Source organism: Muntiacus reevesi, chromosome 20 (assembly GCF_963930625.1).
Source record: "Muntiacus reevesi chromosome 20, mMunRee1.1, whole genome shotgun sequence".
Taxonomy (NCBI): domain Eukaryota; kingdom Metazoa; phylum Chordata; class Mammalia; order Artiodactyla; family Cervidae; genus Muntiacus; species Muntiacus reevesi.
In genome coordinates, this window is record NC_089268.1 from 17,710,059 (window position 1) to 17,724,126 (window position 14,068).

Here is a 14,068-nt window from a genome sequence, read left to right on the forward strand (position 1 = left end):
TTCACCTTTTTCGTCTGTTTTATCTGTAAACTGAAAGGGCAATTGAGTGGGCAAGCCAAACTTGATTTTCTCTTCCATAAAATGGGGATAATAAGAGTAACTACTTTATTGAGTTGTTACAAAGATTACAAAGATAGTATCTGTAAAAAAGATGGTATCTATAAATGCTTGGTAGAATGTATGGGGGTTATTATAATGAGCATACTACATGTTTTCTCATCTAAATTAAACTTTGCAACCACTGTAAGGTATCCTCACCTTGGAGATATTCTGAAGTCCATTTCTGCTGGTTTTTAAACGTACAGCACATGAGCATCTGGAGTACATTGTTTGTTCTGCCATCTGGTAATAACTGTCAACTGAAAAAAACGCACAATCTACAAGTGAGAATTATGTTTTATTTGCTGAACAAAACTGAGGACTTAGGCTCAGGACACAGCATCTCAGATAACTCTGAGAGGCTGCTCCACAGAGGCAAGAGGGGAGGGCCAGGATATATAGGGGTTTTTGCAACAAAGACTAGGTATTCAGAACATTACTGTAAAACAAAAACCAGGTATTTAGAGTTAACGAATTTAGCATTTTTCTAAGTATGGGAAGATGCAAGAGTCTGGGCTCACTGAAATCCTTTCTTTGCTATCTGGAGTCAGTATCCTGTGCTTCTCATCCTGTGTCTCCTCAGCGTGCACAGTCAGGGCGGCTGTAATGTGATGGCTTGATGGCTGTGACATTCTTTATTTACTGATATGGCAGGCAGTATTTCTCATTTACACATCTGATACTTATTGAATCTTATTATCTGCCTGGTACTGTGGTACTGTGTGAGGGGCTTTGTAAGTTATCTGATTTAATGCTCCAACCTTCCTAAGTAGATTTCCTATGTTTTTCTGAGTAAATTGAGACTCTGACAGGGTTAAATGTCTTGCCTAACTTTATAACAGCTGGTGGGTTTCAACTCTTATCTGCCTCAGGCCTTTTAGGCTCCAGAGTCCATGTTTTCTTTACTTCATTTCAGTTGAGTCGCGTCCAACTCTTTGTGACCCCATGAATCGCAGCACGCCAGGCCTTCTTGTCCATCACCAACTCCTGGAGTTTACCCAAACTCATGTCCATCAAGTTGGTGATGCCATCCAGCCATCTCATCCCTTCTCCTCCTGCCCCCAATCCCTCCCAGCATCAGGGTCTTTTCCAACGAGTCAACTCTTCGCATGAGGTGGCCAGAGTACTGGAGTTTCAGCTTCAGCATCAGTGCTTCCAATGAACACCCAGGACTGATCTCCTTTAGAATGGACTGGTTGGATCTCCTTGCAATCCAAGGGACTCTCTCAAGAGTCTTCTCCAACACCACAGTTCAAAAGCATCAATTCTTCAGCGTGCAGCTTTCTTCACAGTCCAACTCTCACATCTATACATGACCGCTGGAAAAACCATAGCCTTGACTAGACGGACCTTTGCTGGCAAAGTAATGTCTCTGCTTTTTAATATGCTATCTAGGTTGGTCATAGCTTTCCTTCCAAGGAGTAAGCATCTTTTAATGTCATGGCTGCAATCACCATCTGCAGTGATTTTGGAGCCCAAAGAAATAAAGTCTCACGCTGCTTCCACATCTATTTCCCATGAAGTGATGGGACCAGATACCATGATCTTAGTTTTCTGAATGTTGAGCTTTAAGCCAACTTTTCCACTCTCCTCTTTCACTTTCATCAAGAGGCTTTTTAGTTCCTCTTTACTTTCTGCCATAAGGGTGGTGTCATCTGCATATCTGAGGTTATTGATATTTCTCCCGGCAATCTTGATTCCAGCTTGTGCTTCTTCCAGCCCAGCATTTCTTTACTTGGCTACTCATAAATGTTATGGTAAGTTAATTTAATGATACAGTTTAAGGAACAAGGAATGGTAGCTGACAAACAGAAATGTTAAGAAAATAGACTGACTTAAAATCATTGCTTTATGTGTTTACTGTGGCATAGCTAAGTGGCCCAAGGACATATTAAGTAATTCTCTTTGAAATCAAAACTACTAGATGCTGAACAAGTTTAACCTGTAGAGTCTATCTATCTACTATCTACAATAGTTTAAGATAGACCTGAACACTATTTTATATAATATAAAAAGAACCTATACTTCAGATCAGAGAAAGCAACAATGAATTCAGGGCTTCACTTCAATAAGACCACCTTAACTCATACCTGCCTTCTGGTTCATCCTGACATCAGGTCTACTCCTCTCACTACCTCTCATCACCACTCGAACAGATAGTAAGACTTGGGCATTAATTCTAATTTTCAGAATGAGCATTTTACTCAGGAGACCCAATTTAAAAGAACAAACAAAACTTTCTCAGTCTGAGGATAAAGAAGTTACCTAGTTTATATCAAGTAGGCTTCAAATATGCCAATTACTTATGTCAAGGAAATACCACTAATTTTAGTTGTGTAGTTTATCTCTGTATTTATCTTAAAGTGAGATTTTAATATATAATGTGAAGAGCTAAGTAATCTGGTTTACAGGCTACTTTAGTCTGAAAACAGTTGGAAGTGGAAGTATACCTTTTAAGGAGAGCCACCAGAGGTGAGTGTGCACAAGTCATCCTATTATAATTATGTGACTGATACCATCTGTAATAAAAGCACAAAAAAATGGTTAGATGTGGGCCTGTATTTATTTTTAAAGAATCTTTTTATAGTGAAAATGAGCCACAATGGCTGCTCTGTTATGTATATTTACTATTATATTGCTTCTGTTTAATTGATTAGCTCTTAATCCTGGGGTTTATACCTGGGCTAGTCATGCTTTATACATTTGTGAATGACAGTCCACAACTGAGCTGAAAACAGAATGAGGTCTTGGTGGATAAGGCTGTAATTCTTTTCAAGTTAATGACAGTAACATAAGTCTGATACATAAGCAGAGTGCATTCAGAACACTCATACCTGATAGCAGGTCAGGAAAAGAGAACAGGGACTCCAGTTTAAGGGGGGGAAAACTGAGAAGTCATAACTACCCCAAAGATGAGAAGGAAACCACAAGACAAGCACCCGATTCTTCTGTAAAAAGGAAATGAATCAGTCCCTTGGGGTTGATACACCAACAGCCTCAGCCCATTGTCATCCTGCCTCTTTCAGAGCTTTTTACTACTATCTAATTTCATGGAAAAGTAGACATCTCCAAACAAAAAGAGTGCTATTCACCAAAAGAAAGAGGTCTTATCAGCATGGAACTTAATAAGGAAAAGTATTTATTTGTGCCTTGCACAATTTTTGAAGGCCATTATTGCTATTCAATTTTTGGTATTTACTACAGTACTGGGTGCAAAACTAACAAAAGAAAAGCTTATTGAATAAACGAATTACAGGATGAATGAACCAATAGTCAGTGATTTCTCGAGAGCTCAAATTCCATTACAGTGACCCTTCTAGGCAGACCCAGAGGGGTTCAGTGCAAGTCACAAACATGCTTGATCTGCTGCAAAGTACATCCATTTTTAAGAATGTAATGCTTACACGGGGCAAAATTTGGAGCTCACCATCCCAAACTCTCATATGCCAGCCTACACTAATAAGGTAGGTATCAAAAACTCGAACTGTTCAGTGTTTAATTAACCAAAGGTTCCTTCTAGGTCCCTCAAAAGAAAAAAATGTGTGTGATGAGTATGCGGAACACTCATTTTCAGATGAATGAAAAGACAGAAATCACAGTCAGTACAAACTAATAACTAAACAATAGTGGAATAACAGAATGTAAATTTGACTGTTTCGGCACAGAGTAGACCAAATGGTTTGCTCATATTTTTAAAAATCAGAACTGAAATATATATGAGTCTTATAAAAGAACAGATAAAGTGGTTCTTGTAAAACAGTCCAGGGTATAGTAAAGTTCTGATCCCTGCGTCCCACTGATCAGGCCTTGTGGCCTCAGGAGAGCAGTCGGGTAGACTTGAAATAGTCCTCACTGGAGGGTCCCTCCACTTGACAGGTTCACTCCACATCCTGGCACAAGTGGTCACTGCGGGACTTTATGACTTGCTGTCTCCTTTTTCCTCTGGTGTTGTTTCCCAGACTGGCTTCTTGATGTGTTCTGGTAACTGTTCTAATCTTGTCTAGAGAGAAAAACAAAATTATAGTATAATGGACTTAACTGAACTCTTTAGCCACAAACTGAATGTATGCATTCTCTTCCCTCAAGGCCTCTGACCTTTTTCTTTTACCCCCTCATCTTGCTGCAGGACTTTCAAACAAAGAGAAGGAAACTCAATGGCAGATAAACTCTCACATATAAAATCTGCTGTTCCTCAGTGATCTCCAGGGACCACCAATCAATGTGGAACCTGTGTTGAGACAACTGCTAAGAGGAAGGAAGGCATCAGAAGTTGCTCTGGGAGGATGTGGGCTGCATTCTGTTGAGCTGACCCCACTGCTCTGGGGGCTGGGGAGGGGGGACGCAGAAAGCCCAACCACTGGGGCAAGTCTGTCTCCAGGTCCTCCCCTCCACTGGGGTGGCTGGAATCAGGAGGCAATGTATCAACACAATGATATAATAGATCTCCCTGCAACTGAGGTAGAAATTCAAGCCATACCTTTGTAACTTCCATGGCAACTCCTTCAGGTAAGTTTCGCTGAATATATTCCAAGTAGACATCTGCTGTACTTCCAGTGAGATGTTCTAACTAAAATTTCAGACATGAAATTGGTTCATGCTATGCTGTAGAAATTTTAAGACTTTTTTTGGGGGTGGGGTAAAATCAGCAGTCATTTCTTCATCAGTGAAATCTTCAGAATCCCAATAGGAAAAAAATGTAGCTCCTCTGGTTGAACTGGAGAAATATTACTCCCAAATGCCTTAAAGTCAGGGCTCCATGAAACCCAGATGGCAAACATGGTGTCAAAACAGCACAAGACTTTCACAAAACAACTCAAAAGGAAACAAAAAATTAAACTATAAGACAGTTAGTGTAAGATTTCCTGTATGCTCTATGGTGAGGTGAATAAAATTATGGATTTTTCTTTTTCATTTAAGGGTAGGGCAATATTTTAATACAATGCCTAGTACAGAGCTTCTCATATAAAAGATGCACAAGCAATTGTTTTAATAACATTTACCAATCATTTATTGTGTGACAAAATAGTTTAAGTGCTTTATATAAATACTCATTTAATCCTCACATTAACCTTGAGAGATGAGTCCCGTTATTATTTCCAATTTAAAGATGAAGGACTTAAGTAAGGCACAGGTCACACAGCCAGCAAATGCTAGTGCTTGGACCTGGCTGGCTGGCCCCAGATCCCGTGCTTTTCTCAACCACAAGACTGTGTTGGCCTGGGTGGCTGCACAAATGAATGATAATCAATGAATGAAAAACCTTAATGTTGGCTATCATGGATGTGGAGAATTCAGTGAGGATGAAAAAAGAATTATTAGAGTTGTGTGAAAACTTAGCTAGAGTTTCCGAAATATAAGCAAAATTATTCCAACGCTAGCTTAGTGTATAAAAATCAGTCAACATAGGGACTTCACTGGCTCTCCAGTGGTTAAGAATCTGCCTTCCAACACAGGGGATGTGGGTCCTTGGCACCAAGGTCCCATATGCCATAGGGCAACTAAGACCATGCTGCAACTAGGGAGAAGCCTGTGCACCACAATGAAAGATCCTGCATGCTGCAATTAAGACCTGTCACAGCCAAATTAAAAAAAAAAAAAACTGCCTGCCATTTCTTATTAAAAATATTAGTCAACATAATGTGCACTCCTGAGTTAAAGTCTGAACTACTCCGAAAAGGGTTTCCTTGGTGGCTCAGACAATAAAGAATCCACCTGCAATGCAGGAGACCTGGGTTCAGTCCCTCGGCTGGGAAGATCCCCTGAAGGAGGGATGGCAACCCACTCTAGTATTCTTGCCTGGAGAAATGCATGGACAGAGGAGCCTGGCAGGCTACAGTCCATGGGGTCACAAAGAGTTGGACACAACTGAGCGACTAGGCAAACACTCTGAAAGATGGCTTTACTTGAATATTTTTCTATCACGCTTCTTCCATAAATACAAAAACCACTCATCTTGTTTACAACTATTGGACATGGACTGACTGAAAGGAAGCCCACAGGCAAAGTTAAAGGAAAGTTATGATGCACTCGTGTGAAATTTGGGGCATTTAAAAAAAAAGCCTGAATATCTGAAATAAACTCACCTCTAAACATCTGTAAAGTGTTCTCATTTCATACTGAACTCTGTGCTTCTTGAAAATATGCACTGATTTGAGAAGAGTAAATCGTTCTATTTTCCTTGGAGGTTCATGTCTAGAAAATTAATGGGCAAAGCAACACACCTAAGTGATGTTAAAACCTGAGTCACTGATATCAAAGCATGATTCCACAATTTTGTAGGTCAGGCTCATGCTCAATTATAGGCATTAACTATCATTTACAGACTTCCATTTGTTAAGAATGTCATCTCTAACAACTGTTGCCATAAAGCTCAGGCAAAATAAACGCGCAGACAGCAACAGGAACATTTGCCACAGACCCAAAAAACAAGCCTTGGCATGCAAGTGCTTGCGCGCGCACACACACACACACGCCTCTGGCTTTCACACCACTGGGGTCCTGCACAGACCAAAAGTATGAACTGGGGGAGCAGCACCATGTGCTGGACACAGCTGTGGTATCTGCTGTGTGCATTACAGATACATTGGTAAGCACAAACTACAGTCTGTTATGGGAAACGTGTGAGTTCCCTCAGTTCAGTTAGAAGGTAAGACTGGCAAAGCTCCAAATGGGTCTTGTTCAGCATCAGAGAGCAGAAGACAAGACAAAGGAGGTGGTTATACTTGACCCTGCAGAGACTTCAAGGCCATATGAAGTCACTCTACTCATGCATCAAAGTATTGGGTTGAGTGATGTTTCTTAAGGCAGTTTTAAAACAATGGATATAATAGCAAAGATCATCAAATCCAACAGGTCTGAAAAACTGCGTGTTCACCTAATCCACCTCCCTGCCCCATGGAGATTTCAGACACACAGGCTTCTTCGAACTCCCATGTCTGTGCCATTTCTAGAGAAAGGATTCCTTCATTTTCCTTGTTCACTCTAGTATTTTAATTTAAAATTCTGGTAGACAGGAAGGAATGATTCTGCTTAGAACAACAAACCTCAACTCTCTCCATCATGAGTTTCTGTCCCATTTTAAGGGGTCAGACCTAGCTGGGACTGGCACCATTTTCCTGTGTTATAGCAGCTAACAGGTCAGATTAAGAAATATCATACTTACACTTTAATAGAGATACCAAGTTCTTTAGCAGCAAGCACCGCAAAATATTCATAACTGTCCAATACAGCCTTATCATGGCCTTTTACTAAAACTGATAGGCGCTTATATAATGTGTCTGGTTCATCAGAAATGGTTATCTGCAATTTTAAAATCAAGAAGAAAAGCTTCAGTCATGATTCCTCTAATATTTATACTGGAAAATTTAAAATACTATCCTCAACCAAACAACTTCACAGTTTACTAGTAAGTGGGGAGAAAAACACAGAGTAACATCTTTAAATATCTAGATATGACTACATTCAGACTCCAGAATGACCCTTAAGAATCAGTTATAACACAGTTTGAATCAAAAGGATTTTCAAGCAACCTACAAAATCACCAATGGAACTCTTTAGCTTAAGTTACTGAACCCCAAACACACAACAGGAAAAGATTTAGGGGTTTGTTAATAAAACTAGCTTGGTCAGAAGAACTGGACTGAAAATTAAACTCTCCCACTTCAAGCTAAATGACAACAGGCAAGTCATATACTAATCTCATTGCACTTTAGTTCTCTCATATATAAATAGGACAATTCCTGTGCTACAGTTCATGGCATTTCTGCTGGGAACAAATAAGAAAGCACAGATTTAAGTGCTTATAAATTATAAACATCATTAAACAAAAGCGAGCTATTGCTACTCATATTCTTTTTGTTAGGTTTGTCCATGTTTATTTTGCCTGCCCTAATAGAAAAATGACTCATTTCTAATTAAAATGTTATGACACTGACTGTACATCTAACTTCTACCTCTTCCACCCTAATACTTAAAGATCTTAGAAATAATGGGTTTGACATTTCTGACTTTCTTCCAAGACGTGAATTACCCTCGCTTCATTCATCCATCAAACCAATAATTTATATTACTAATCCGATGTTTCAGAGTTAAATCACTTTGTCCCTGAAAGCAGATCTATTTATTCACCAGGAAACTAGATACTCACTCGCAAGTACCCTCAAATATGGTTGTTGGAAGAACAGAAAATACTTGTATACTACTCTTAAGTAAAGGGACAACAGAGGCGGGATATGGCCCTAAGATGTGTAGTGACGGGTCTCTATAGGGTTTTAAAGATATTTGGAATGTTACAAATACTAAAAATCAAAAGATTTCACATAAATATTGGAATTTCATTTCATGTGGAAAATGTATACAATGTGACATCCCTAGGTCTGATTTTCCACATAACACAGGGGCTCTAGCAAGTAGCAGCTGTTTGCTCAGAAAGGGCACAGCCTGCCCTGTGGTCACCCTGTCCTTTCCTTACAGGCCTGGCTCCTGCAGGCATCTGGAGACCCGGCATTCACATATGCTATGAAGTGAAAACACTGAACCAGCAGTCCATTAGATACATCACAATTCCATTTTGGTGTGTGTGGTGTGCGTAGATGATTACATACAAAGGTCTAGAGGATTCATACCAAACTGTTAAAGGGGCTTATTTTTGAGGGGTGGGACTGCAAGCATTTGGTTTGGAACTTGTAAGGATTTTATAAAAACTACAAATAACCCCAAAACTGGGTTGATGGAACCCTGACTTTCACTTAAAGGAAACAAGGTTACACACTGCTCCTGGATTTTGCTTGTGATAATGCTCACTGTGAACAATAAAGCATTGTCCAGGCCCAGACTCACTGTCTTAAAATGAAAATAAAGACTTGAAGGCCCCACCCCCACTCCCCACCACACAAACCACTTCTATAATACCAAGTATTCAGCATCACTAATTATGACAACTCTGCACACTGTACTGAGCTAAAAGCAAAAAGCTCATTCCCACAGTTATCTGGGGTAAGTAATTTATTCAATTAGCTCTCACCTTGACAGCCTGAAAGCGACCCTGAGCACTCAGGGATATCAGAGAATACTTTCCTCAGGCTCACTGTGGGTCTGCCAGTATTCTAGAACACATTTGTTTTATTCATAAAGTGTTTGGGAAACAGCCTCAAATGAAATAAGGAGGAAAATTTATCGCTAAAGTAGCTTCTTATGCCAAGAAATAGGGAGTGCATACCGTAGGCTTGGTCAAATCCTTGGGGACATCAACGTGTAGGTTTGAAAACTGTACCCACTTCATACTGGTGCTGCTATGTGTGGAAACAAAGAGAAATCTAAGTAAAACAGCATAAGAGTCTATTTTCTTATCAATTTAGCAAATCCAATTATATACTTACAGAAGAAAGCCATCGTTTTTGGCTATACTGCTCCTAGAACTGCTTACAGAAAAATTCCTTGAACCCTTAAAAAAAGGGGGGATGTGTATCAGAATTGAAGTCAATTTCCAAACCAGTCAGTTTCCATTAAAACCCAAAAGGATGCTTCAAACAACAGGTTTTCTCTTTATTTTAGATGAAGATATGGGGGTAACTGGGGCTTCCCAAATAGTGTAATGACAAAGAGTCCACCTCCCAATGCAGGAGATCCTTGGGTAGGGAAAATCCCCTGGAGAAGGAAATAACAACTCACTCAAATATTCTTGCCTGGAAAATCCCATGGACAAAGGAGTCTGGCGGGCTACAGTTCATGAGGTGACAAAAGAGACACAACATAGGAACTGAACAAACAAAACAAACAACTAGGGTAACTAAATGCCAAATTAGGCTTCATTAGGAAAAAAAAGAAGACAATGGTAGAGTTGATAATCAAAAAGGACTCTCAAAATACCACAGACTGTATCTTTTAAAGCTCAGGAGCAAGAATTTTTTAAAAACAAGCAATTCTCACATGAATAGCTATGAATTAAATATGTGGACATTAAGGAAGAAAACATTTGACTTCATTTGACCATTATTTTTTACAGACTAAATGTATTTCAATATAATACATACTTTACTTAAATATTTTTGAGCATTAAAAAAAAGTGCCTTTATAATTTATTGGGCTGGAATAAGAATTCCAAAGTACTCTTGAAGTTTTCATCCTTTTCCAGCATATTTATTTCTTGCTTTGGCTGGGACAACTAGCTTATAAGTAACTAGCTATAACAACTAGCTTGTAGGTAAACTGAAATACACATTGGAATTTACACCCATCTACTATCACTACTGTGCCTCATACTGCAACAATCCAGCATTCCCAAATCCTTTATTATCAGCTCCCCCTGGTGGAACAAAACTTCCAGTTGTAGGAAATCTATCCTACTATATGTAACACATAATCTGCCACTTGCTTTTTCTTTTTTCTTAAGCTTTCCTGAGATTTAAAAGTGCAACCTGAGAAACTGGAAGCTTAACAGATCCTAAAAAACACTTCAAAGGTGAGAATACCAGTTTAGTACAAACAAAATTAAAACAACAGAGGGTCACCTAAGTTGTTAAGAAAGTCTATTCATAGCTTAGTATCCTTTTCCCTTTCTTTGCCGAAGGAGGAGGCAAATCAAAACTTCCGTAGCCTCCCTTGGATCAAGGGGGAAAAACAAAAAGAACAAAGGAAATCAAGCACAATACCACAAGGTGGTAAGAGGTACAGGCCTTTCTCCACACATACTCACAAAGAAAACTGCCTCCCATGTTTGTGGGCCAGTGAGCCCACAATCCAGTTGTGCTGAAGAACCACAGGTCTAAGGAATATGACACTTCCCAAGTATATTCCCCTGCTTTTAAAATCTCAAACCCCACCCTTATGGCAGAAAGTGAAGAGGAACTAAAGACCCTCTTGATGAAAGTGAAAGAGACTGAAAACGTTGGCTTAAAGCTCAACATTCAGAAAACTGAGATCATGGCATCTGGTCCCATCACTTCATGGGAAATAAGATGGGGAGACAGTGGAAACAGTGTCAGACTTTATTTTTTTGAGCTCCAAAATCACTGCAGATGGTGACTGCAGCCATGACATTAAAAGACGCTTACTCCTTGGAAGGAAAGTTATGACCAACATAGATAGCATATTAAAAAGCAGAGACATTACTTTGTCAACAAAGGTCCTTCTAGCCAAGGCTATGGTTTTTCCAGTGGTCATGTACAGATATGAGAGTTGGACTGTGAAGAAAGCTGAGCACCGAAAAATTGATGCTTTTGAACTATGGTGCTGGAGAAGACTCTTGAGAGTCTCCTGGACAGCAAGGAGATCCAACCAGTCCATCCTAAAGGAGATCAGTCCTGGGTGTTCATTGGAAGAACTGATGCTGAAGCTGAAACTCCAATACTTTGGCCACCTCATGCGAAGAGTTGACTCACTGGAAAAGACCCTGATGCTGGGAGGGATTGGGGGCAGGAGGAGAAGGGGAGACAGAGGATGAGATGGCTGGATGGCATCACCGACTCAATGGGCATGAGTTTGAGTAAACTCTGGGAGTTGGTGATGGACAGGGAGGCCTGGCGTGCTGCGATTCATGGGGTCTCAAAGAGTTGGACGCGACTGAACTGAACTGAAAGTGCTGTTACATCCACAAATGAACCTTAAGAAGTTCTTACCTTTTCTTTCCTTTCTTTTTTTGAGGGAGTGGAGTCTCTGCTCTGGGTAAATATGTCTTAAAAATAATTCAAAATTTCAACCTTTAATGCTACCTGACTTAAGGACAGTGGTTCTCAAAGTGTGGTCTAAGGACCTCTGAGGGACTTCTGAGACACTTTCAGAGGCGGCTCCCGAGGCTAAACTTAAATTTTTTTATAATAACAGTAAGATGCTACTTTCAACTTTCCCACTCGAAGTCTCTCACCAGAGTACAATGAAGTTTTCCAGAGACTGTATGGCCTCTGACGTAGTAAGAGACTGCAGAAGCAACTAGAGAAGCTGTCTTCTATTTAGCCAGACATTAAAGATGTTTGCAAAAACATAAAACATGCCACTCCTCTCTCTCAATTTGTTTTGGAAAATCTACTTGCTTCCCATAAAACCACTAATTATGTTAACATGTAATGAGTTTATTAGTGTTATTTTTAAGATTCTCGGTTGTATTTTCTAATAAGCTAAAAAATCGATAGCTTAAACGACACAAAACCCAAAATTCTTTGGAGTTCTCAACAATTAAAAAAAAAACTTTTTCTATTGTATGGAGTATAGCGGATTAACGATGTTGTGACTGTTCAGGTAACAGCGAAGGGACGCAGCTATACATATACATGTATCCATTCTCCTAAAGAGTAGAGGAGTGCTGAAGCCAAATAAGAACGGCTGCTTGAATTCTTTGCTTTTTCTCCAAAAAACCCAGCAAAGGATATTTAACCCACTCCTCTGATTTCAGAGACTGTCATCTGAGTCTCAGAAACCTGGCTATCAGGAAGGTATTTCAATCTGATTCCGTGAGAAGCGTCTAAACTCTCAAGCCACCGAATTTTCGCGAGGTGTAGCTTCTTGACTTCTCTGAGCCTATTCCGCAAACGTGAAAGGCGGGGTCTGCAACATTCGCTCCAATATCCTTTCCACTTCTCATAGTCTACTCTTCTTCTCGTTCCTGTCTTTGCCCTGAATCATTAACTTCTGTTTTACCCTGAGAGAATTCGAGATAAAATCAGCCCTTTTCTCGCCACCTTCTTCCAAACAACGGGTCAAAGTGCGGAATAAATATCGCGGAAGATGGGAAGAATGACAAGTGGCAATCAGACGTAATGGTACCTGTCCCTCTTAGGCCGCCTAATCCACGTAGCACGCTCCTTACCTGCCACAGACGCCGGCCCATGGCCCCAAACACCGCTCGCGCCGCCATCTTGCCGTTCCCTCTCCCCAGGATCACTTCCGGGATCACAGAGGCGTCCTCTGACCATAGAGTTCCGCAGAAGGAGAGAGTGTATCCTTGTGTTCCGGCACGGGTATAACCATAGAGACGAGATTCCACGCTCTCTTAGGATGAACACAGCCGGCTTCCTTCAGGTCTTAACCTGGCCCATCCGCCTTCTTGTTATAGCTTCAGCTTGTTTTTAGGTAGTTACTGAGTTCCGTCAGTCGTTTATTCTTTGCAGTTCCTGTTTTGTTGGACGTAAACATAGCCACATGCTTGGAACAAATATGACTAATGTATTGACAGTGGTTATCTCTGAGTTGATGGTTGATTGATAGTTGATTTTCCTGTTATAACGGAGCAAAGCGCTTGTGTGCCTGTGGCTCGCAAAATAAACCAGACTGACAGTGGGGGTTTGCAGAGAGTAAGGATTTATTGCAGGGCGCCAGGCAAGAGAGTATGAGCCAAGCCTCAGATCCACTCCATGTTTGTCTTTGAGTTAAGGTATTCTTGTCTGGTTTTTTTTTTTTTTTTTTTTTTTAAAGGGGAATAACCAAGAGGCTGGGTTTAGTGGTCTTGTGACGTTTTTGAATCATAGTTTTGAGAGTCAGAATGTCTCTGGTTTAGGATTCCCTGGTCAGGTGGTCCACGATTTGGTGTCTGATACTCACCTTGCCTTGGAGACACAATCTGCGTTTATAACTTAGAGCTGAGAGCTGTAACTGCAATAGCCTTGGCAGGAGCCAGTGTCCTTTTCAGAATCAAGCTCCCTCTTTCAGTTGTGACATTCGCAGTTGGCTGGTCCCTCTTAGCCAGTGGAGTTTTCCTAGAGCTCTCCAACTCTGTTGCTGCTTCTAAAGCATCAGTCTCTCTTCTGGGATGGCTCCTCAGCCTGCCTCTGCTGCCCTGAACAAGCTGAGTGAGGGTTCTGCAGCGGCCAATGATGGTGACATTACAGCTTGCAAACAACATTTCCCTGTGTTACCTAATCGGATCCTCACAAGATGACGTACAGTTTATCCGAATTTAATAAGTGAGGAGACTGAGACTCGGAGATGAAATGACTCAAAGTCATGTGGTGGATTAGTTACAGCTGAACCAATAACCAGC

The 14,068-nt window shown here is 40.5% G+C and overlaps 1 protein-coding gene across 1 annotated transcript; it reads right to left on the minus strand.

The window, feature by feature from the left end:
- Nucleotides 1-378: 378 nt before the first annotated feature.
- MRPS10 (mitochondrial ribosomal protein S10) lies at nucleotides 379-12,987 on the minus strand. The gene is made up of 7 exons (XM_065912530.1): nucleotides 12,899-12,987; nucleotides 9,477-9,541; nucleotides 9,317-9,389; nucleotides 7,262-7,398; nucleotides 6,183-6,291; nucleotides 4,577-4,666; nucleotides 379-4,099 (listed from the first exon to the last, which is right to left on the minus strand). Exons 1-7 carry the CDS (start codon nucleotides 12,944-12,946, stop codon nucleotides 4,016-4,018), a joined length of 606 nt encoding a protein of 201 aa, XP_065768602.1. The 5' UTR covers nucleotides 12,947-12,987; the 3' UTR covers nucleotides 379-4,015.
- Between the last annotated feature and the right edge of the window lie 1,081 nt (nucleotides 12,988-14,068).

What these genes read in the sequence shown, in the direction of transcription:
- MRPS10 (XM_065912530.1), bottom strand. Translation starts at nt 12,946, where the DNA reads ATGGCGGCGCGAGCGGTGTTTGGGGCCATGGGCCGGCGTCTGTGGCAG. An exon ending in TGGGCCGGCGTCTGTGGCAG is followed by an intron (nt 9,542 to 12,898) that starts GTAAGGAGCGTG and finishes CCTTTTTTTAAG; the next exon opens with GGTTCAAGGAATTTTTCTGT. An exon ending in AAAAACGATGGCTTTCTTCT is followed by an intron (nt 9,390 to 9,476) that starts GTAAGTATATAA and finishes TTCCACACATAG; the next exon opens with CAGCACCAGTATGAAGTGGG.